At 46.8% G+C, this 25,539-nt stretch overlaps 1 protein-coding gene across 2 annotated transcripts in view; it reads right to left on the reverse strand.

Moving 5' to 3' along the window:
* The window catches only part of CHCHD6 (coiled-coil-helix-coiled-coil-helix domain containing 6), a 325,729-nt gene that overhangs the window by 35,230 nt on the left and 264,960 nt on the right, over nt 1-25,539 (reverse strand). For both annotated transcript variants that reach the window (XM_033135641.1, XM_033135640.1), the window contains one exon: nt 14,989-15,059. In XM_033135641.1, the coding sequence (XP_032991532.1) occupies nt 14,989-15,059 (71 nt within the window). The remainder of the gene's footprint in view (nt 1-14,988; nt 15,060-25,539) is intronic.

Raw genomic sequence — 25,539 nt, forward strand, 5'->3', positions numbered from 1 at the left:
TTCAAGGATGGAAAGGCAAGCAGAGAGGACCAAGCACCTCTCAGTGCCTGCACCCGAGAACACCAAGAGAACTTGAGGTCCAGACCACTGAGCTGCTCTCAGTGAGCTTTACAGAATCCTTGAGAATGTGGAACACTGGAACACTGGGAAGGAATAGTCTTCCATTTCACGGTTTTCAAAAGGGTGCATTCCCTAAGATGTAGGCAGAGCCCAGATAAGCTTCTAGATGGAATAGTGAAGAGGCTGGTTTCAAAGTTCTTAGAAAAGAAAATGGTGAACAGTAGGAACAGGTGAGCCCACTGGAAACATGTCATTCCACACTCTCTCCTCTTCTCTGTAACAGGTATCCTGGCTAGGAGACCAGGGCCATGCAATGGCCTGCCAGCCCGAGACTCTACCTTCACGGTCCAACCTGGTAGAAAAGGATGAACAATATGGGCTGGATGTGCTAGAAAGTATGTTAGAAACTGGTTGTATCACTGGACAAAGCAGAGGAGGTCAGCTTTGAAGGTGTCTATTAGCGTTCTGTCTTCAGCCTGTGCAACTTAATGTTTTTGTCAATGATTTCGTTGAAGAGGAGAAGTTACAATTAGCAAGTTTATAGAAGATGCAGTTGGGAGGGATGGTGAATATGCTGATTGACAGAATCTACACATCCAAACAATCAGTCTGTAGGCCGGGATTAATCTATCCAAAATGAAGTTTATTGGAGATAAATGCAAGGTCCTGAATCCAAGTTCAAACAGAGCACTTAGTAGCTGTGCATGGAGATGAGTTTGCAGAAGCTTTTGTAAAGGGTCAGTGGGGTCCCACTAATAAGATGGTGCCCAACCAAGCTAACACAGCACTGTAGCCCAGCTGGCGCACTGCCAACGGAGCCCAGTCTCTAGACGAGGGAGGTGCTGGTGTACTGCCTTCTGCCTGGTCAGCCTGCTCCGGCTCCCAGCGCCTGTTGCTAGCAGGGAACACAGGGAGAGGAGGGAGAGACTAGAAGCCTGGTATGTGCCTCCTCTTGGGTGGTTTCAGCAATTGGGTGTTAGTACTGGAAGGTTAAAGCTTAAGGAGAAGGAAAGGGTAGGGGGACACAAAAGTTCCCTTCAAATATCTGTCTGGCTGGCGTGTAGAGGCATCTTTACTGTACTCTAGAAAGTCCCAAGGGCAGAGCTCAGAAGTTCCCAAGAGAAGCCTGAGCTCCATTGGAGAGTGCTTCTCATAGTCAGGGCTGTGCAGAGATGGAATGGACGGCTTGATGAGGAAGGACACTGCCTGCATCTGGGATTGCATTAGATGACACCAAGGGCCTGGGCCCTTGGTTTCAGGGATGCCACCAGGTAGAGTGACTCAAACCTTCATATTATTTGTGCATGTGCGTGTGTGCTTGTGTGTGTAGGGGGAGCAATGACGGGACTGATAGCCCAGTGTAGATGCCCTCAACTTCCCACAGAGACTGGACTCCATGGGGAAAAAGAATAGAATTGTGGATCTTGACTCTCTTGGATCTCACTACACCAGGAACAAAAACCTTTTCCTTTACAATAACACCAGCAGCCAACAGCCACAAGATTCTCTCAGGGTCCACTCTGGCCTGGATCTACAGCCTTGGGGTGGGCACGAGTCAAGCACTGAGGGTCCCCTGAGGCCCACCCATACAATGCACACCGTTCTGTGGAAGGTGAAGCCTTCAGGGTGGGCCCTCCTACTGCTACACGCGGATAGACAGCTCTTTGACAGCGGGGGTAGAGACCCCAACCATTCAGACCCTGCATCATTCCCACCATGGACTTTCTTCCTATGATCTGGAGACTGTCAGGATCTTGAAACATAACCATCTGAGATACCTGCCTCCACTAAACTTCAAGGTCTGTTGAAATGAATATGCTTTTACAGAGCGCTACTGGCCCTGGAAGAACTGGCTCCCAGCACACAGCATCTGGCCTTCGCCCTGGCCTGCAGTCTTTTGGGACTTCAACAGAGCCCAGAGCCCTTGTCAGTTGCCGAGGGATGGGTAGTGTGGTCAACCATGATCAGATCTGAGGGCACTTCTTTAGCTCTGCCACCTTTTTACCACCTGACGATTTCCTGAGCCCCTTGTCAGGAAGAGCGAGTGTGCATATGTGTTCCTTCACACCATATCACAGGGTGGGCCCTCGGCCAGGCAGTGCGACCATGCCAGGGCCCATCACAAGTTAGACAGAAAGGCCCCGCCTCTAACCAGGCTGCAACTTCCCACCGCAGAAATAACCATGAAGAAACCTGAGCAAAGCTTTCTCTTAGGAAGCGGGACAGGGGAGGCAACAGCACTTGGAAAAACAAATCTAATGACGATGGTGCTAAGCAGTAACCTCTTTACTGATATAACAAACAAATTCTTCTACTAGAATAACAGGTAGTCCCCAGGAGCTGACCTATACGTAACAAAAGTGGCACAGGAGAAAAGAGCCCCAGCCGTGCCTTGGGGATACTGGCTTTATTCCCAAAGCAAGTCTGTTAAAAGAGCTTGGAATGAAATGCCAGTTTCATCTTTGTTGAGGGGATGGGATTAACAAATTGTCATCTCTAAGCCCTGTTTCCTGAGTCATGGATACCTGAGCAGTAAGAAAGCACTGGGTGGAGGCTAGCTGCCCTTGAGGCTGCCCTTCCCCTGGAGCCTACAGCTACCCTCATCAGAAACCCAGTTGGGGACAGCCATCAGCCCAGGGACATCGGTTCCAGGCACTTCAAACCCAACAGACCGTTGCTGAGCCCACTGCCCACCAGCAGATGGGCAGCCCCTCATGTGCCCGAGGCACTGGGAGTTCACGTTCATCCCAGCCTCAGTCGGCAGCCTCCCTGCCTCTCCACTCCTTACCCACCCAGCCCCTGCCGGTGGACAGGGGCTCCGCATGGCACCCAGCTGCCCAGTCATTGACAGAGCCCAGGCCCGGGCATCTGCATGGCTCCTTCTCATCACTCAGTTCTGCTCCAGTGTCAGATACAGTCCCTCCATCTAGAAGTCCCAGTAATACTCAATATCTTACCCTGTTTACCTTCCTCACAGCCTATTGTCTAATCGCCTTATTTTCACTGCTGACCACTTGTCTGTCTCTCTGCCCTGAGCACCGGAGCCCTCTCTGCCTGGCTCCCGCTGCACCCTGGCCCGTGCCCGCACAGAGGCCCTCAGAATGTGGCTGCTGGATGGTGGGTCCTCCCGCCTTGCAGGTCTGCAGCAGGTCCTAAATAGGTGTCCTGCCTCCCACCCAACACCGTTACCATTTCACCTCCCAAATGCCACCAGTTATCTTTCTAAAACACAAATTTGATCCCATCAATTTTCTGCTTAAAAGCTTTTCTATGGCTTGCCATTGCCTGCAGCATGAATTCCACATTCTTTCATATGCGTACAAGGCCCTTTGCCACCAGGACCAGCCTACGCTCTCAGCCACATCTGAGCCCCATCCCTGTGCCCTCACATATCTGCTTCTCCCCCAGTGCAGGTGCCCTATCCTCCTCTGACACTCCACAAAGAAAGGCCTCACCCCGAGTCTGCACACAGTGTCCCCCGCGAGCAGAGCCAGCCTGGACCCAGCACAAAGGTGAATTCATCTCTGAAGCCCAGTGCACTCAGGCAGAGCTAATCACCTCTGCTCGGGGAGTGCTTTATTCCTACACTGCTGTAGCAATTACCACATGTTATGGTGGGTTTCCATTCATTGAATATGCACTGGGTGTTGGGGATAAAAAACATGAGTAAAACAAGGTTCCTGCCCACAAAAAGGCTTTGGTCTAGTAAAATGTGATGCTTGAACACAGAGTGCCAAATGGTACTACAAGTGGCACTCCAGGGGTCCCCTAGGGTCCCCAGGCTCTGAGGGGCACAAAGAAGGCACTTAGGGTGGGCAGCGAGACACACTTGAGACAAGACCAGAGGGAGAGGGTGCTGTCCTGGGAGGTGGGCAGGTTGTAAGCAGGGCAGCCTGGACTGTGTCTACTCTCCAGTGGAAGCAAAGCCCATGTCTTATCCTTCATGCACATGTGGTGTCTGGTACCGGCCTCAGGAGAGGTTCCAGATCACCGTCATTTGATCCTCTCTTTAAAGAGAACTGGTTATAAAAGACATTAAGGGCAATTCAGGTTATGTACAAATACAACAAGGCACTCCCTGACTCTCCTCTATGGATGATGGCCCATGGTGCCAGAGCAGGTGCTTTGGGAATGAGTCACTAGAAGGACAACCTCCCTGCCCTAAGCAGCGGCCAAGAGCAAACCACCAGGAAACTTGCTATGAGGAACCTGGTGGCCAGCTGCCTGCCAGCCAGGGGAGGCTGAGACAGAACGCTGATGCTGACGCAGAGGAAGTCGCCCATCTGTTGTTTGTGATGAGATGGGAAGAGGGCTGGTATATAACACACATTCCGAGTACAGAGTAACACTTACTTTTCCTTAAACGTCTCCAGACGTAGATAAAGGCTGTATAGCTTCCTTCCCTCAGTTACCAAATTATAATCCCTCGTTGCAAGTCAGGAAGTCCTTCTCTAGATCTAACTTAAATTTTCAAGCTGCAATGCAAGGCTCTAGTCCTACTTCCAGGCAGATTTCTCAGAGGAATACAGTTACATGCTCTGGCCAACTCTCTCCCTCCCAGAAGGCATTTACCTTCTCAACCCTTCAGCCTACCAATCTCTCTACTGCGTGCCTGCACAGCACCACAGGAAGCACCAGGCACCCAGCACTTGATTTATGATGACACATACAGAATACAGAACAGAAAACCACTGGCTAATTCCTAAATTTCCTTTGCTCAACAATGTTTCAACTTCATTGCAGATGGAAGCTTTGAGTATATCTGCAAGCAAAAATCTACACTGCCTGCCTCAGGGTTCATCACTCAGGGCCTCCCTACGACTATGTAAAACGGCACATCAGCCCACACCTGGCCAGCAGCACCAGCAGGACCCTGTGTGAGTGGGCTAGGCCCGAACAAAGGCAGGTGACAGGGCAGAGGTGGGGGGAGGGTGGTGCTGGAAGGAAAAGAGCCCACCTGTCCGCAGACCTCCAGCCTTCTAGGAGCTGGGTTTCTGACCCAAGAACCTCAAAATGTCCATTCTGGCTTCACCAAGAATCACTGCTTCTCTATGCCTCATGTGTTCACATGTCACATCAGATTTCCTCTGAACACGAGAGCCATAGCTAGGACATTTAAAAACCACAGGTTTAGTCTAACATTCTCAGTCTTTGATGAAAGAGAAGTTCAAGGAACAGCACCAGAGCCAGTTAGAGGCCACGTCTCGACCAGAAAGCAATACACACTCACACATGTGCACACACACACACGGTCATGTATACATGCCCTCACACATACTCACACATGGATATGCACACAGACATATACAACCCTCTCACACTCGTGTGTGCATTCACACACATCTGCACACACATGCACATGGACATGCACGCACTCACACATACACACCCTCCCACACTTACATTCACATGTACACACTCACATGCATTTCATGTATGTGTGCACACCCACAGTCACACAATACTCACACTCATGCAGCCAGAAACACAGTTCCAGGACCAGCTCTTACCTCTGTGTGAACACTGTCAGCTTGGGGATCTGTTTCCCAACTTTACTATAAAATCCCCTCTCCAAAATGATCATCATTCCTTCTGTTATAATTCTCTTTATACTCTTATTAATTTTTAATTACACAAGCTACACATATGAATATATTCTTTACAAAATCAGAAACATATCAGATAAAACTACAGTCCCCTTTGACCCTTTTTATAATCCTGAATGCCCTGGCACTGCCCAGAGGTAACTACTGTGTTCTGTTTGGAGTGTGTTCTTTCAGACTTTCTTCTGTATGTCCACATATAGTACACGTACCTCATACCGAACACATAGCAGGTCAGTGCATGTGTGTCCAGTTCACATACCAACAGTGAACCACAACTTGCATTTTCATCTATTAAGATGTCTCAGGCATCTTCCCATGCCAGCATACAGAGCTCCAGCTCATTGTTTTTAATTGCAGTTTGCTATTCAGAGTCAGATGGATTGTGCTTATCCACTGCCCTATTCACAGGTAGCGAGGCTGTTTCCAATTTCTCATACTTGGAACCACGGCCACAATGCCTCCTTGTTTGTGGCTGCTTGTGCACACATGAAGGGTCTCTCTAGGGCACATCCTCAAAAGGAGAGCTGTGGGTTCCTGGGGTCTCCCCTTCCCTCATGTCTCCGAATTCTGACAGTTATTGAATCACTCTACATACCTAGGACTATACCCTTTTTTGGTTACTGCATTCTAATTTCTTTCTGACTAGAATGTGAGTTTCTGTATAATAATAACTATTGTTTACTGAGTGCTTATTATGTGCTTAACAAATTGTCTCCTGATGCACTCAAAACAAGCTTCTGAAGCAGGGAAATGTGTCTCACAGGAGTCAGTCATCTGACATAGGCCAGACATCAGCAGCACCTCTGGGATCTGCATTCACCTGTTTAACCTCAGTGTCTCCCCATATGGGGCCCTGTGCACATTGCAGAAGCCTCCATAGAGACGATGCTTAAATAGTCAACTATTTGTTTTTCAGCCCCACCCCAAATGTCCATACAATGGCATCAACTCATCGGCTTGTCCAATGCACGCTCGCTGGGCATCTATCTTGGCTAAGTCCTGAGCTGGACAGTGGGGACGCAGAGAAAAAATAAGATACTGGATTGACCTCTGGATAAGACAAACAGTAAGCAGAAAAGATGCTCACGTTGGATTTTGAAAAGTGAGCATACTCTGTAAGAAAAAAAGAGAGAGGGCATTCTAGACAGAATATAGGATGTGCAAAGATAAACAACTCGGTAAATTCTGCGTTCTGAAATCAGGAACCAAGTACCGTCTCATATATGAAAACTATCTTTGGAACTCACTGGATCCAGAGATGCCAAATAGGTTTCACCTTGGATGCCAACTCTGAAGCACTGATACCAGCTGCTAGAATGCTGCACTGAGGACTCCTGAGGCCATGTCCAGGTTCAGCGGGAGACTGCTGGGATCCACTGGTGATGTCTGCCAGTGGCACAGGATGGGGGCACAGGCAAGAAGCCAACCGTCTCCTCTCCCAGACAAAGGCACTGAGGCTCTCTACTGGCAGCCTGCACTCATTCAGCCACAGGGCTTTGGCCTTAGGGAGTGCTGTCATCCCATATCTTACGTATGGACTTTCTATTCCCACATGCTACACAAACACTATCTCTGTTGATCCACTCTCTCTCCAGGCATCTTTGTCTCTCTTGCTACAAAAGTGGCAGAACTCTGCCAGCATTGGTATGGAAGTAAATGCTTGCAAAGGGCCCTGCCATTTGGACACACACACACACACACACACACACACACACACACACACATGCAAACACACTTGTGGGCTGAAGTGTAAGGAGATACAGTGGTACCTCGGTTTTCGAAAGTCTCCGTTGACGAACATTTTGGTTTATGAACGCTGTAAACCCGGAAGTAAATGCTTTGGTTTTCGAACACGACTTAGAAGTGGAACATGTCACACAGCTTCCGCGGAGTGCAAGATCCTGAGGCCTAGCTGTCGGCTGTTTTCGAACGTTTCAGAACTCGTGGATTACGTTTGAAAACCGAGGTGCCACTGTAGTACAGTTTCAGGAAAGTCAATCAGCCAATCAGCAAGCAGCTAAAATTCCTGAAAGAGGGTAAGCACCCTGATGCAGTAGGAAAGAGCAAGTTTAGGCAGACTTGGTTCAAATCTCACTCTGCTACCACCGGGCTGTGTTCCTGGCCACTTCTGTGGAGTTTCTCATTTAGTCTTCATAAGAACATGACAGAAATAGGCACCATCATTATCACTGTTTTATAGACTAGGAAACCAAGCCTTAGAGGTTCCACATCTGCAAAGTGGAACAACAGTGGCATCTGCCACATGAGCTTTTTGGGACCAGGAGATCCTGGGTACTGTGTGTGTGCCTAGCATAACAGCTGCACTGGTAATGGAAAACAACAGATGTTTCTTTTTAAAGAAATGTATTAACTGAATTTTGATTTGCTAAATGAATTACTAAATGATATTTGATTTGTTAACCTCCCAAAGAGCCACATGCACCAGTTTAAACCACATACTTTGGTAAATTTCTGAATAGAAAATGCTCCTTTTAAAAGGCAAGGTAAAATAGAGACGTGAGAGATAGAAATATCTTTTTAATTCAGACTAATTTGAACGTTATGTGGATTAAAGAATGTTTAAATTGTCACCTTATTGGGGGTTCAAATAAATGACCAGTGTTTTAATCAATCTGTCATTAGCTCGCTAAATAGGTGCAAATTAGGGAAGCTCAAGGCCCTGAGAATAATTTATTCTTTTGGGTGGGTCCACACCCTTCCCACAGTTTATTTAAAAAGCCTCACTTGCAAGTGAGGGTGAAATCATATAGCAGCAGCTCAGGTCTCCCACGTTCCAGTTGGCCGTGTCCACATTAACCAGACCCCTTCAGATCAAAGGCCTTGGAACATAATGATGCAGTATCAGGAAACAGTTAATATCTTTCTTCCTTCAACTCAATTGTTTTAACCTCTTTGAGGGCTGGCTCTTTGTGGGACCAGGAGAGGACCGTACAAATTTCCTGACAGGGAAAAGCCAAGAATGAATCCCATGGGAAGAGGACTGAAGGTTGTCATAAAAAATAGATGTGACACAATATGTGCAGGATGCTCCCTGGAGTCTTAAATTCTTCCTTTAAAAACTCTGAACAATTCTATCTTCTTTGCTGTTGCGAGGTAGAGGGGTGTGTATGTGGATGTGCACGTGCATATATACTTTGGCTATTCATTTCTACCCCACTAATAGGATTCTTCCCAAATAAGAGTCCCCAAACTGTGAATGTGGGTCAACACTCCTCTTCAGTCATGAGTTCTCCACGACAGAACTCAGGCAGGCATCCTCTGAAGCCCTGCATATATGCTGGGTTTGGCAGGCCTCAGGAAAGCTTGGTGGGCCCCCCAAAAGTTAGGGGTGTCACCCATGCCATTGGTGTCCAATGCTGCTAATGCAACCAGCGTTTGATTGACTCTGCTTTAGTACTTAGTGTTTCTTCTATCTGGCATGGTCATATTCTGCTTTGCAAATCATTCCTCAAAAGCTAAGTCAGTACTTTTGCTCCCAGCTACAGTGGAGTAGCTTGTGGAAGAACTATGCTCTCCTCTGAAAAACGTTTTTTAAAAGTTGGAATAAAAAATTTTGTTTGTTGTCACAAATGTTCCTATATCATAAGTCAGACTGAAAAAGCAGAGAGCCATATGATTTCACTGATATGTGGTATATAAACCAAAAACAACAAGAGAACAAGACAAACAAATGAGAAACAAAAACTCATAGACACAGACAATAGTTTAGTGGTTACCAAAGGGTAAGGGGGGGTGGCGGATGGGAGATGAGGGTACAGGGGATCAAATATATGGTGATGGAAGGAGAACTGACTCCGGGTGGTGAACACACAATGGGATTTATAGATGATGTATTACAGAATTGTACACCTGAAATCTATGTAATTTCACTAACAATCGTCAGCCCAATAACTTAAAAAAAAAAAAAATTTGTTTGAAGGCATCTAAGGACCAAGACAAAGTAGGACTTGAGGGCCAAGATTATGAAAAGAATGGAACCGTAGAGGTGAACATTCATTCCCAGAGCCACTTAACCTCTTAAGAGTTTTTGCCAGTTTTTGGTGCAGGAAGGAAGGCTGAGAGTAGGGCAAATAGCTTCAGTTAAAAGGCAGAAAAACCAGCAGAACTTTTGGCAATCTCATAGGACTGTACAAAGACAACATTCCTTTGGAGCTTGAGGCTGCCAAGGCAGCTAGGGATTCAGGGATCGGGATTCTGGAGAGAAGGGAACTAAAAACTAGTGAGCCAACGCTTACACTCCTCTTTTAAAGTATTTGTCAGATTCTTGAGCTACTCAACGCAAGAGGCTAAGAGCTAAGTAAAAAAGCCACTGAAAGGCAGAGTACAATTTTCAGAAGTCTCAGAGAGCTGAGGAAGCAAAAATAGGGGTTTAGAACTCACCAAGAAAGAAGAGCACTGGAAAGTCATACCCTAAGAACAGGAGTAAATCAGAAGTAGCCTGACCTGAGCTTTACCAAAACTGCAGGCAAGCCTCCATTTAGCTCATTCCTTCATGGGTTTCAGGCCATCTACCTTCACTCAGGAGTTCAAGCACCTCTGGGGACGATAGTATACTCCAGAGCCTCTGTACTTTATCTGTACAACGTGTGACATTCGATCAAGAATTACCAGGCACACAAAGCAACTGGATGAAGAGAAAAAAAAATAGGCAACAGAAACAGACCTTCAGATGACTTCAAAATAACTATAATTAATATGTTAAAGAAAATAGATGGCAAAAACCAGAATCTCACCAGAGACTGGGAATAACAATAATATAAAAAAGGGCAAATGGAACTTCTAGAATTGAAAAAAATGCAATAATTGAAATTCAGAATTCAATAAGTAGGTTTAAGACAGACTTGACACATTAAAAAGAGGATTAGTAAAATGAAAAGACAATAGAAAAAACTCAGGCTATTGCATGAAGATGGAAAAAAAAAGTGATGAAAAACAGAAAAAAAAAGGCATAGAGATATGTGAGATACAGTAATACATGTAACTGAAATTCCAGAGAGGAGCAAAGATAAAATAGGGCAGAGTTTTATTTGAATAGATAATGGCTGAGAAATTTCTAAACCTAACAAAAGAACACCAAACCCCAAGACATGAACCCCATGCAAGAAAAAAAAAACAGGGAAATTTTACATCTAGGCACACCATAGTCAAACTGCTAAATAAAATAAAATGAAATAAATTAAAATAAAATAAAAGAGAGAAAATCTGAAAATCAGAGGAAAAAAGAAATTACTACAAAGGAATAATAATACAGTGGTACCTCGTTTTTTTTAACGTAATCCGTTCCAGAAGACCGTTCGAGTTCTGAAACATTTGAAAACCGAGGCATGGTTTCCCCATAGAAAGTAATGCAAAATGGATTAATCCGTTCCAGACCTTTAAAATCAACCCCTAAAACTGCAAGTTTAGCATGAATTTTACTATCTAATGATACCATAGATCCATAAAATTTACAGCGTTCGTAAACCGGAATATTCGTCAATGGAGACGTTTGAAAACCAGGGTACCACTGTATCAACAGCTGACTTCTCTAGGGAAAAACAGATATCAAATGAGAATGTAAAGTTACCTTCAAAAAGCCAAAAGAAAGGATTGCTATATTCTTCAAAATAAAGACATTTTCAGACAATTAAAAATAGAATTCATAACCAGCAAAGTTGCACTGAAAGAAATATTAAATGAGTTCTTTAGTCAGAAGGAAAGTGATCTCAGAAGGAAACCATAAATCCATCAATCAGTAATGATACAGAAAATTTGAATATGTCATGACCACCTTCACCTAATTGACAAGCATAGAATACTATACACATTGACAGAATACATATTCTTTTTAAGGGCACATGGAAGATTTATCAAAAGCAAGTTTTAAAGTTTTTTAGAGGATTTGGAGTACCTCTAATCACAGAATTAAACTAGAAATAAATTATTAAAAAGGTAACTAGAAAATTGCCAAATGTTTGGAAATTAGGTAATACATTTTAAAATAACCTATGAGTCAAAGAAGAAATCAGAATGAAATTAGAAAATTTTTGAACCAAATTATAATGAAAATACAATGTATCAAAACATGTAGGGTGTAGCTAAAGCTGTGTTTATAGAGAAACTAACACTTTAAATGCATATATTAGGTAAGAAAGAAAGCTGAAATGGTATCTCATTGTTCTTAGAATACAAGTAAAATCTGTAACATAGCTACAAATTTCTGCTTGGTCTGGCTTCTGTGAACTTCTAGTTTCATCCTCATCTCTCTTCTCTTTCATTCCTCTCCAGCTACACTGGCCTTTCAATTTCTTGAATATGGTAAATTACTTCCTGCACAGGCTAATTCTTCTGTTTGAAATGTTCTTTCACCTTCCTTCCTGTGGCCAACTTTTCAACTTGCAGAAGTCAGTTTAAATGTCATTTCCTTGGAGAAGCCTTCACAACTTCCAAATCTGAGTTAGGGGTCTTAGACTTGGGGTTTTAAATTCAAACTTGGCCCGTCTTTCACAGCTCATTACTGTAATCAGTCATTGTTTGGGCAATTGCTTTTTGTGCAATTAATTTAAAAATATTATTTGTCATTCCCCAAATATTGTAATGTAAGCTCCTTGCTGGTAGGAACGAAGCTATCTTGTTATCATTATATCACCAGCACACAGCATGGTGCCTGGCAACTAGTAGGCATTCTATACACGTGTGTTAAATGAATAAATGTATGAATACACAGACATCTAATTAACCATGTAAGTAACCATTCAGTTTGCTCAAAACTGTTAAAAGATGCTCACTGTCTTGGAAGAGAACTCCAATAATGCTATCAGCAGCTGGCACTTATTTCTGTGGCATTTATGATGCAATTTATAATCATTTGCTAATCCAAGAAATTTCCCAATCAAGCATTCTGCCCCCACTCCCAACGTTTAAGTACAATAATTTCTAACTCTACACTGCTTCCTGTTTACTATGTTTGGGAAAAGACAAAATTTTTTTTTTAGTATACGCAATTTATTTATTATATTTGTTCCATGCTACGCAAAGCTAAGTGTTGTGAAAGTAATTCAAGTAACTGCCATTATTAGTAACAGACACACTATACCAACGACAATGTTGGCAGCATAGGTCTACTTTCTGTGTGGTATCTCACTCAAAGCTTTAAAGGGGTTATTCCTCTGTTTTGTATTACAGATGAGGAAATCACAGCGGTGAAGTGACTTAACCAAGGGCACAAAGCCAGTCAGAAGCACGGCTGAGATATAAGTCCAGGTCCTCAGGATTCTAAAGCCCAGGCAGGCTCTTAGCTCCATTCCACAGCCCATCTTATGTTCAGAGGGGGCCTTCAAGGGACAGAGAAGATGTAAAGACAAATAGTGAAGAACAGTGACTCCAAAGCAGTCTCAGCTAAGCCTGACCCCAGCTCGACAGGCAACCACGTTTGACCGTGGACGCCTCTCTAGCCTCAGTTCTTCATCTGTGAAACGTAACCCACAACAGTAGATGACAGCATATAGTTGAAGTGCCTGCAGAGCATTTAGTAACACGCTTAGCAAATCATTATCAAGGGATTTTGCAAACAACTCTTCACTGCACTCAGATTACAAATATACTCATATGCCGTTTCCCCTTTGCCTTCAGAGGATATAAAGATGAGAAAGGGTATGACAGTAAAGTCAAATTCACTAAGCCAGGGGACCAGGAGGCCAGGAGGCCCCGCTGTCAGGATGGTGGGCCACATGGCAGGTGACAAAATGCCATGGTCATGGACAGGAAAGTTTCCTGGCTTCTCCCCAGAGCTTCTTCCACTCAGCAGGTGGTCCCATGATCCAGGTGAAGCGGGAGAGGGCTGTGGATCTGGCATGGCTGCCCCACAGACACTCCAGGGGGTGGGCCACGGTGAGGGGCCACAACCTGATTTTGTCCTTTCCCAGGGTCACATTACTAGGACGGCTGCTACCCACCCACCTCTGGGGTGTGATTGCTTCCCACCCCCTTTCTCTTACTGATTGTGAGTCTGAGTATCTCTCAGCTGGTGGGCCCTCCTTTGTGAGGGCAGGAGAGTCTGCACGTGGGGCAGTGCACACACCCTACAAGGGCAGCTGGGACATCCCACACCTCCGGGTCCACACAGCTCACAGAGCTCACTCACACCCAGGGCCTGTGGGGACCCAAAGGGCAGGTAGGTATGAGACCCCTCCTCATCTCTGTCCACCTGCTGGAAAGTTCTTTCTCCAAGTCTCCTACTGTCGCTCCAGGACTTGAGCTCTCAGGATAATTGTTTTCTTTTCCCCAAACCAACTCTTTAGTCAATTCTACCACAGTCCAGTGTTATTTCCCTCCAGCTTCAGGTGTCCCATGTAATGAGCCTGTAATGCATGTCATGTCTGTCCCTGCCCCTCCTGGCTCTTCACACAGTTTTCATTAGCAGCTGTATTCACAAGCAGTGTGTCCCCTCCTAGCCACCCAAACCTCCTGCTTCCTTCTCATGGTGCCAGACCCAAACCCTCACCACGCTGCACTGTGACTGGTTTGCCTGAGAGTCAGCCCAACTCACCCTTGGGAAGGAGAGGCCCGTGAGGGAGAAGGAGAGAGTCGGTCGGAGCCCCCGGTTACTTTATGTAGGTCTACCAGGCCCACAGAGACCATCTTCACACAAAGGACCCAGAGCACAGGCCTGGCTCTCCCCCCGACAGGAACCCCTCAGACCTTCCAGTGACCTGTACCCTGAACTGCATCTGTATTGGACACACAGCATGTACTTCCTGTCCTTGATATCCTGGCTCTGAGGCCTCGCCTGACAGTGCAGGAGCACGACAGATGGAGGACAGAATGCTGAGCTCAGCACTGTGCAACTGAGTGAGCCATCAATGTCCCTGAGCACCAGTCTTTCTGGGAATAAAGCAGGGGCCCCACTGAGTATCATCATGCAAGAGCTTGTGGCACAGGGCCAGGCATGTGGGGGTGCCCACAGAGAACAGACCCCTCTGAAAACCACCTCTGCAAATGGGGGGCCAATAGCACCCCTCCTGGACTTCCCTGGGGTCTGACAGTTAGCACCTGGCCCGCAGGCACCTATCCTGGAACAACACTGCCTGTCTGCAGCAGCCCCACTCCCACTTGCAAGGTTGCGAGCGGAGAAGTAGTGCTTATGTGGCCAATTACAAATGAGCAATGGCTGCCTCCGACCCAGGTGGGAGAACTGAGTGACACATGGTCCTCTGTGATATTAGAGGAATTTGAAATTAGGCAGTTGGTTGCAGGTTTCAATCCACGTGCGGGAATTTTTACAAATACAGGCTAAGTCTACAAATAATAAACAAATTCTTACTTTATCGTGCCCTCCATTTTCGAAGCTGCCTCATGGAATTGCTGTGAAGACAGTTTATACATCTCAGCATTCTACAAAGAGAAAAAAAGAACCGGTTACAAACACTCTGGTCTCCTCACGGGATGCAACTGCGTTAAAAATAGAGAGATGCTAATTTCTTGGTCAGCATCAAAGCAAACTGGTGACGGATCGACAGCGTGGGTCTCGCTTCCCCCCTGGACCCACAGAATCCTAGAGGAGAAAAGGATGGAAGCACACATGGATCTTCTAGTGCAGGGGTTGGCAACCCACCACCCATGAGCAAAACGCAGCCTGCCACCTGGTTTTATAAATAAAGTTTTATTGGAATATGTCCATACTCAGGATTTGTTTGCGCGTCTATGGCTGCTTCTGTGCTGCAATGGCCAAGCTGAGGACAGCCCAACACAAAGCAACGGAGACTGTATGGCCCACAGAGCCTAAGACGTCTATCATCTTTAAAGAAAAAGTTTGTGTTGTGTGGATCTGGTCCAACCCTTATTTTATAGGTGGACTCTGCTGCCCAGAGAGATGAAGTGACTTACCCAAGGTCACCCAGCAAGTGGCAGTGATCCTGAGCTGGGCACGTGCCCTGCTGCCTGCCAAGACCAAAACGCTTCTCGGCATGGCACCATCCATCCCGAGCCTTGCAAGGCAGTTCCAAAGGCATGCATTTCCGTCCTTCCTGAGGTTACCTAGTGAATGTGCAAGTACAGAGCCAGGCTGGTGTGGGGAACAGCCGGGCTTGCAACAAGGCAGAGCTGGGTGGAACTCTACAGTGTGGCTCTGGGTAAGTCACCCCAGTTTTCTATGCCTCAGAGGTGCGTTGCTGCATGCCACACAGGCCCAGAACCCAGGGCTCTCTACTTGTTTCCTGAAACCAATAGAACCACATCTGCTAGCTCTACCTGCCATCACACTCCAAGTAGAGTGCCGTGAGGCTCACGACTAGGCAGAATGACTTCTTACAGAAAGCATTCCCAAGAATAAAACCACCCAGACGACAGCCCAACACAAAGCTGGCGGTCAGTCCTCCCCAGGGAGGGTAACAAGACAGCAGCACATGCCATGCACACAGCCTTGCCTGAGGGGAATGAATCCCTCCTTAGACAGACCAGAAAGGTGACAGGAGCCCAGATCACAGCCAGGTAGGGAAAACACCTTGCCCCATCACCTGTCTGCAGGGAAGGTAACCAAGGTGGGGCAGGAAGCACCTTCCCTAGGGCCTACAGGACATCAAAGGTGGAGTCTGGTCCTGGACCAAGCCTTTACCTTCATCTCTGTACCACGACCTCAGGGAGGAGCCAATGGGAGGTGAACATGAAAGGGTGTGCCTGACGCAACACACCTGGGACAGGAACCAAAGGTGCAGAAATTCTGCTCTGGGAGGTGCTAGGGTGAGGCCAAAGCCAGGCCTTCTACCGCCAGCGGCTGAGTGAGCCTGGGCAGGTCACCCTGCTTCTCCCTGGCTCACGTCCTCACCTCTGAACTGTCCTCAGAGTGATAGCTGATACCTGCCTCCGATGGCCATCAGGCAAGTGGCTGGGAAAGGAGAAGGCTCCTAACACACAACAGGCACGAAATAAACAGGGGTTCTCCTCCCCTCACATCCAGGCTGCTCTGGCTCCTGCAGGTATGTGCTCACTCCAGTTGCACAGTGTGTCTCTTGGAGCCGTCCAAGAGATCATGATTTTGCCTTAACCAGTCTGACATTCAACCGACACTGACTACCCTGGGCGAGGGAGTAAGGAGAGACACAAGTCACATCAGGTCCTTCCCTCAGCTCTGAGCAGAAGCTCTTCTGTGACACCCTAATGGGGATCTCTGAGACTCAGTTTGTACCTCCCATACATGGGCGCTGACAGAGACTACACAGTTCAGAGACCCACAGTTTAACGTTTGCTCTGGCACATGCTGGCTGTGTCCTTTGTGTCACTTACTTCCTTGAACCTTGTTTCCTAGCTGGAAGAGGGTACTCCCTCCGTCACAGGGGGGCTGAGTCAGTCCCCGGTGGTGCCTGGCTCGTGGTACACACCCTACCCACTGTAGCCACTGTCACTGCACATGGAACTTTCCGAAGCTAAGGTACCTTCCCTGAGCATCCCTGAATGACCTTGGTCTGTTCCCTTTCCCACAAGACAGCCTCACGGTGCAGGCCTTCTGCTCTTTGGAGAAGTGTCAGGTCGCTGTCTTCCAGGCCCCACCACCCATCAATGCCCCTTTCCAAGGGAGTAACCCTGTCCCAAATGAGCCCAGCGTGCTGTGGGCTGACGGGTAGCTCAGTGCCTTTGCTCTGAGCCACTATCTCCGGCACACAGCCTGGCTAGGGTGAACTCTGTAGGCGGCTGTGTTGACCATGAACTCAGAAAACATGTGGTCAGCTAGATTTGTCACAGGAAGTGCCCACAGGCCAAGAAGTGGTTGTGATTACCCCACTGCAGCTTCCTCTATTGTCTCGCAGAATGACTCAGAGGAAGTCCCCTTCCTGTCACAACCCACCCACTCTGCCATCTAATCTGCTCGAGCAGACCCCGGGACCAACTGGGTCCTGCAGAGTACCCACCGCAGCTCCCCTGGCACATGAAGGTCCTGGTCCAACCTTGGAAGTGCTGAGCTGCCTTCCCCGTGTCCAGCAAGCCTTCCTGTGACTGCTGAGCGCACCCAGGGCCCCTGCCAGGAGGGGCAGGGCACTCCACACAGTCCTGGACTATAACACCGTCAAGGGACTTCTAGAAAGACTGCGGACGACCAACGTTTATATTGGGAATCCACTGAGTACCAGGAGATTCCAAAATGAGTGTGCCTGCTTCTGGGCCTCACAGGGGTCGCAGACAATGCAATATCCCAATTACAATGGGACATTTGACCAGTTAGTTGTCCCAGGTGTTGTGGGGGGCAGAAAGGGCAGCCTGGCAGAGACTGTCAGATTGGCTTCTTAGAAGCTGACCGAGGTCTAAAATGTTTTTTTACATTAAACGATGTTTTTGAAAAAGCAATACTTACACATGTTTTAAAAAGGCAAAAGCAGAAAGGACAGAGATAGGTACCAGGGGACCAGTCAGCCTCTTGCCAGCCTGGACCCCAGTGCTCTCCCCTCCTGTGCTGTGCACACCTAAGTGAGCTCACCTGTGCACCCACCCACTCTTTATTTCTTCATTTATTTCCCAGAGGCCTCATCCATTTTACCTGCTGAACAGCACCCCGTTGTAGGACTTGGCATCCCACAGCTCATATTAGCAGTTCCCCACCACAGACATTAGGCCGCTGCCCATCTTCCACTATTACAAACGATGCTGAGAGGCACATCATGACATATATACCTTTGTACTCAAGTACGTGTATCTGAAGGTACATTCTAGAAGTCAAATTCTTGGGTCAAAGGGTCCATCCACTTTAATAAACTGAGTCTTTCAGGATGAACAGAGATGAGCCAGTAATGAGGGGGTCCTATAAATAGAGGCGGCAGCATGAGGGAGCGTGAGGCATCCCTTGTAGATGCTATAGTCACAGCAGGTGCAAGGGTGAGGGAAGGGGCTGCATAGAAAGGCAGCCTGGGACCCAGAGGAGAGGAGGGTCTCACCTGCAGGCTGAACGCCTGAGCCTCGGCCTGCTGGCAACGTCGGGGGGTAGGCGGTGGGGACAAAGGTTTTATTTTTTCAAGCCAGGGACTGGTAGGGTCGACCTGTACTTTGGAAAGCTCTTTCTGGCAGCTGTGCAGATGGTGGAGCGCAGTACCAGCAGAGTGCCTGGGTCCGTACAGCACACTCCCACAGTGCCTGGAGACACCGCCTGTGCCTGAAAAGGAGTCCTGTTCCCCATTTATAAGTCACTGGGAAATCTCTCTGAAATGCACGCTTTGAGTCCACGCACAGTAATTAGCACCCGCTGATCATGAACTGTTATTTCTGGGGGATTTCTCTTTCCCATTAGACTCTTCTGATTCCTGATTTCGGAGTCTTTTCCTCTGCCCTACAAATGGCCACCCCTCTTTCTCCTCCTCTAAGCTACTCTGTATGCACATCTGAAACCAGAAGACCTGATCTCCATTAATTAAATCTGCCATTAAAAATTAAATAACGTGAGCAAGAAGGTGTGTTATCTCTATGGGTTTCAAAAGTCACAGTGTTTCTTCAATTACTTCCCAAGCAGTTTCCATATTTCATACTGTCTGATTTCTCCAAGGGCCTGGATTTTCGAGATCAAAAGAGAGTACGAGGGTGAGGGGAAATGTGGTGAAAAGGCTCAGAAAGGGAGAACAAGGAAACAGTAGTTGCCCGCCAGGAAAATGGTCCTGCTGCCCCCACTGTGGGGTGGGGTCGGGGGACAGCATAACTCACTAGTACCATTTGTGGAGCAGGCATGGGTGGTCTCAGACAGGAAGGCAACCAGGCTCATTCTGACAGCCTGCAGGGGAGCAACTTGGGAGCTTGAAAGCCCTGACAGACACATACCTGCACTGGGTGTCAGGGGAGATGAAGAATCTATGATGCATTTCTGTCCAGCAGAAAGACAGAATTAACGATTAAGGTGTGTTCCAGGATCAAATGAGAGGCTGCCTGGGGCAGTGAGGCTAGGTATGGCACCTGGAGTTAGACGGGCTGAACCTGAGTCAGGACCCAGCTCCCATGAGTGTGTAAACACGGGCCAGCATCCAGACTGGATGTCTGTCTCCTTGGCCTCTCGTCTGTAAAATGAGAACACGAATAGAGCCTCCATACAGTTTTATTGGAAGTGGTATAGATGCCAATGAGATAATGTGTACAAAATGCTGAGAGCAGTGCCTGGCACAGAGTAAACTTTATACATGTTTTAAAAACTTAACACCCAAATGAATATTAACCAAGGAGTATATTTGGAAGAGAGACCTGGGAGTGCTGAAAGAATGAGGATGGTTCCTTGAAGACGGAAACGCCACAAAGGGAGGGCTTTTCACCTGTCTTGCTTGCTGACCTATCCCCAGAGTCTCTAACAGTGCCTGGCACGTAGTTAGCCCACAAGAAAAAAGCTGTCAAGTAAATGGAAGTAGGGGTCAGAACCACTACAAAACATCCAAAAACACAACAAGGACATGGTCATTTGCTTAGTTGACTGAGGTTTCCTGGGCGGCCACTCCACTCCATGGGTGTTGAGGACAGAGCCAGGTGTGGACACAGCCCTGTGAGGGAAGCTGGCAAACTGGGGGAGCCAAGGTGGGAACACAGGGTGTGAACAGAGCTCAGAGGAGACCAAGGGCCGGTGGGAGAGGAGGCCTCAGTGGTTAAGTGAGAATCAGGAACTTGGACACTTTCCCCCAAAGTGAGAGCATTGCTTTGGAAGAATTTAAGAGCTACATTCACTGGTTCTGTTCCATGGCCACAAGCACTATACAAACAAATGGGGCACATACGTATATTGCTCACAAAGTTCCACAGTCCACCAAGCCAGGTGCTGTGGCAGGGACCGTCAAACAGGCTAGCCCCTTCCTGCCCAGAGCAACGCTTCAAGGTAAGAATGTCTACACCTCTGCCAGATGAAGACTAGGGCTCAGCCAGGCAACGGGTCTGCTCAGACCTCAAGGGAAAGAGGCAGGACCCCAGAACAGGTCTGTCAGCCTCCCACACGCCCACACAGTGCCCTGGCCTCCCGCTGTGCTCAGCTGTCCTCCACGAAGAAAAATCACAAACGAAAGGCCACATGGACAGGACACATGTAGAAAACTGTGAAGCCTCGGAAACCAGGGCAGGGGAGGATTCTCAGCAAATCAGTGCAGTTGGGGAAGGACACAAGGAAACCCCAGAATCTGAGAAGAACAGAATGAGGACAGGAGAACCCTAAACCCAGGCGCTATCAATACACTGAGAGCCGGTGTAGATGTAGATCTTATCAGCCAAATGATCAAAGCTCCCCAAATGATCAAAGCTCCCCAAAGCTCTCAGGAACACTCAATTTAAGGGGAGCAAAAAAAAAAAAAATTAATGTAGTAGGATTTGGAGAATCTCTGACTTAAAAATAAAGACACAAAAAAGAAATGAACGTAAGTCTTTTGTAAAAAGTCCAAATAGTCAATACACATTTTAAAAAATCTCATGACATGTACGAGGTCTGCCAATTAAGTTCGTGAACTCATCCTACATAAAGTGTTACTGCTGAATATCACTATGGTCACCTTTGAAGTACTCCCCTTGGGAAGCTATGCACCGATGCCAGCAAGTCCACCCTTCAAAGCAATTTTGGAACTTTTTCTGGAATGGCCATCAGAGCTGTCGTCGTATTACCCTTGATGTCCTAAATGTCATCCAAATGTCTTCCTTTCCATATTTCCTTTATCTTTGGGTAAAGAAAGAAGTCATTGGGGGCCAGGTCAGGTGAGTAGGGAGGGTGTTCCAATACAGTTATTTGTTTACTGGCTAAAAACTCCCTCACAGACAGTACCGTGTGAGCTGGTGCATTGTCATGATGCAAGAGCCATGAATTGTTGGAGAAAAGTTCATGTAGTTTTCATCCAACTTTTTCACGCAACCTTTTCTGCACTTCCAAATAGTAAACTTGGTTAACTGCTTGTCCAGTTGGTACAAATTCATAAGGAATAATCCCTTTGATACCAAAAAAGGTTAGCAACATCGTTTTGATTCTTGATTTGGACTGATGGAACTTTTTTGGTTGTGGAGAATTGGCTGACTTCCATTATGCACTTTGACGCTTTGTTTCAGGGTCATATTGGTACACCCATGTTTCATCCCCAGTGATAACACGGCCCAAAACATCGTCTTGCCTCTCCAAAAGGTCTTGGCAAACTTCGACTCTCCTTTGCTTTTGTTCATCTATGAGCTCCTTCAGGACCATTTTTGCACACACCTTTGTCATGCTAAGAGTTTCAGTTAAGATTTTCCTGTTTCTCTGTTGATGTTTCCTTGGTCTGCTATGCTTCTTACAGTCAGCCGATGATTTTGACGCACAATTTGATGAATTTTTGCAATGTTTTCATCAGTTCTGCTTGTTACTGGCCACCCTGACCTCTCTTCATCAGTGACGCGTTCTCTCCCCTCAGGAAAACATTTAATCCGTTTGTACACTGCAGTTTTCTTCATGGCATTATCCCCATAAACTTGGACTAACATGTCCCTGATTTCACTTCCACTCTTGCCAAGTTTAACAAGAAATTTAATGTTTGTTCATTGCTCTAATTCAAGCTCAGACATTCTCACGATAGCACACAAAAACACACAACAATAATGAACGCCACTCAGCAAGACACCGCCACACGTCAACACAAACATAGCTGTGAGATACTGAAATACCAAGGTTATGAAACCTTACCGAACTGTTTGTACAGTGCTGCCAATATAAGCGCATGGTGGCAAGTTCCCAAACTTAATTGTCAGACCTTGTAGTCAGCTACACAATCAGTGAAAAATGGAAATTCAGTTTGATCAAGAGGCTAAACAGCTGTTTGTTTCTTGGCTGCTTATGAATTCGGTATGTCTTCTATGTCTGTCACCCTCCTCCGACACTGACTCCTTTCCCCTACACTCAGCTGATATTGACCTATGTTTCAAAACAACTCCTTTCTCCTTCTCTGCTCTTGCATCCTTCCCTTTACACTGTTCTTTCAGCCATTGTTACTACTAAAAAATGCCTACAAATAAAGCTAGCCAGTTATACCCTGCTCTGCTCATATGGAAAGAGGACCCCTTTTTCCAGAGTTGCTCTGGCACTTACCCAGCATGGGGGTGCACACATGACAGTCTTTACCTTCACCCCAAACCTGCCTTCAGCAAAGTCCGTCTGGGATCCCTCCAATACCAGGGCTTCTCCCTTCCACACTCTCCTCATCCCAGGCCCATCATCCAACTCTTCTACAGCCACACCCAGGGCCTCCCACCCTCCAAGATGGCCCTACAGGATCCTCCCTCATCCCCCAGGATGGCCCCGCTGGGACCCTCCAGGACTGCCCTACCTGAGAAGGTCACTCCTCCAAGCCCCGCTGACCACCCCGGTTACCCCTTTCCACTTCTCACATATTCTTTCCTGCCTTCTGCTCCTCATACCACTGAGCGTCCAGGTCATCATCCCTTCCTAGCTCCCTTTTCAGCCCTTTCTTAACTCCGCTTCCCTTCTATTCAGTTTGGGTCCAGCCCAATGCCACCCATCACATTCTAAGACCCTTGAGCTCCTCACTCTCTAGGGTACTGACTGCACTGTCACATCAAGCTCCAAAACACCTGCCTTTTCTGCTCCTGGGCCTATGAGATCCCAGAGAGATCAGAGATCTGTCGTGACTGCAATCACCACAAACTCAGGGCTCCAACCTCAGATGAACCTTCCATACAACTTATAATTCTTGAGATTCTGGGCAAGTTCCCTTGTCCATTTTCCTTGATTGCTATCCTGAACGTACCTGTTACCCATCCCTGAATTCTTATGGTTAGTAGGTAACCATGTCTTGACTTCAGAGGTGACAGAGGTTGCTTCTGAGCACGAACATGTGCACGTTTCCTCCAGTAACAAGTGTGCCTCTGTCCACGCCCATGACACTTCACTCTCAGAGAGGACACCATCCGAGTTCCTGGGTTCCAGGACTCCATGGTGACATGGAAGGATGACACTCTCTCCCTGGGCCTGTTTCTTCATTGGCCCCATAGGGAGTGTGCCTGCCTATCTTTCAGGGATGTTCTTAGCATGCAATGAATAACGGGTACAAGCACTCTTAGCACATTGCCCAGCATGTCAAGGTTCATTTATTTCTTCCTTTCATCCAACAAATATTATTGAGTACCTACTGTTTACCAAACCTTGCTCCACATTTAGGGGGCACAGCAGTAAACAAGAGAGATCCTTGCCTTCACAGAACTAACAGTCTGGATATGGAAAAACAAGAAAACAGTTCTGCTCAGTAATAAATGCCACAAAAAACACAGTGGGTTAGGGGATGAAGAGCAACAAGTGGGGGTGGGACTATTTTAAATAGGTTGATCCAGGAGGGCCTCTCTGCTGGGGTGATTTAGTGTAGAGATCTGAACAACATGAAGAGACAAATATGATTTGGGATAAGGTCCTGAGGTGAGACTAGTTGGCGTGTTCTTGGAAACTCAAGAGGAACATGGAAGGAAAATGTGGGTTACTCTGCCTCCCGTTTTACTCTCAAGGGTTTTCTTTTCTCCCCAGTTGTCGCTACTTTTATTCAATCTTTATTCCCTTAAGAGTAAACTATTATGAGGGCATATTCACATGCCATGCTGGTCCCCCACCGTCTATAGAGCGGTGTCTAAAACTCTTCCTTTAAGATTGCCCTCGCTAATAAATGACCTTGGCACAGCTCTTGGTAGGATCTGCACTTCACCTGCCACAACTCATTGTTTTCCAGGCCTCCATCACGTTCTCTGTATTGTTTCTTCTGTCAATCTGAGAAACGTCCTTGTCCATCTGAGAAACTCTGATTCATGGTTTGAGACCCAACAACATCGTTTCCTCTGCTGGGCAGTGTCATTCTTCTCCCATCTCCCAGGCAAATTAGTAATTCCCTTCCCAGTGCCCTGATTGAGACTCACTGCACTGTGGCAGTGGCTTTAAATAAGACCCTTCTATAGCATTTGCATTAGTGAAAAGTTAGAGGAGAAGCAGGTGCTCTTGCGTGACGCGCCCTTTCTCTGCTATGCCATGATGAGGAGTCTAAAGCTCAGAGCTGGGTTTTCTGGATCACGCCTTTTCTGTGGGTTTGCCTGAGTCTCCTAGCATTTCAGTAGCTTCTGGGGTGTGTGTGTTGCTGTGTGTGCTTGGGAGCAGGAAGAATAGAGCCTTGGGCATCTACATATATGTAAGTACTCACACTCACACACACACACACACACACACACGCTTTTCACATTGTAAAGGACTAGATAAATATAAAGCTGTGTTAATTAGTAATAACTGCACAGGTTTTAAAAATTTTTTATTTACACTGAATTTTGATTACACTGAATACTAAAAATTAGCCAACAGACCTCTGGGTGAGTGCTGATCTTCACCCAAGAGCAACTTTTCATTGTTTAGCTGTGTCTGGGTGAGAAGACCCACCCCTTTGGAGTACCTTGGTAATTTACTGGGTGCCCTGGCTGAAGAGAACTGAAGAACGTGCCTCAAAAGGACCCACACCCATAGGAATTTTTCAAGACTGTGGAGGGCTGACAGAATTGGATGGTTCCTCACAAACAAGCTGAGTGATCTGCAAGAGAAGGGGTTGGTCAGAGGTACAGGGTCAACTCCTGTTTGAGAGTCTAACAGGAAGGCTCTGTGTCAGTGTACAGGAGGGGACCAGAAAAAAATGAATTCAGATGAGTGGGATTATTCAAGAAAAATTTCACTGAAGTAGTATGATAAACAGTTAAGGGCAAAAAGATTAAAGTGATGTGTAAAACAAAATTTTTTTTTTAATGTCTATGGTATGTGGAAGGTAAATTTCACACTACGCAGACTCGGGGACTATAGACCATGATGGGAAACCCTGGAACCAGACTGAGGCCATGGAGTGAGCACTGAAATAGAAAGGAAGGTAAGGAGCTTTAAACAGCTGCT

Source organism: Rhinolophus ferrumequinum, chromosome 19, assembly GCF_004115265.2.
Source record: "Rhinolophus ferrumequinum isolate MPI-CBG mRhiFer1 chromosome 19, mRhiFer1_v1.p, whole genome shotgun sequence".
NCBI lineage: Eukaryota > Metazoa > Chordata > Mammalia > Chiroptera > Rhinolophidae > Rhinolophus > Rhinolophus ferrumequinum.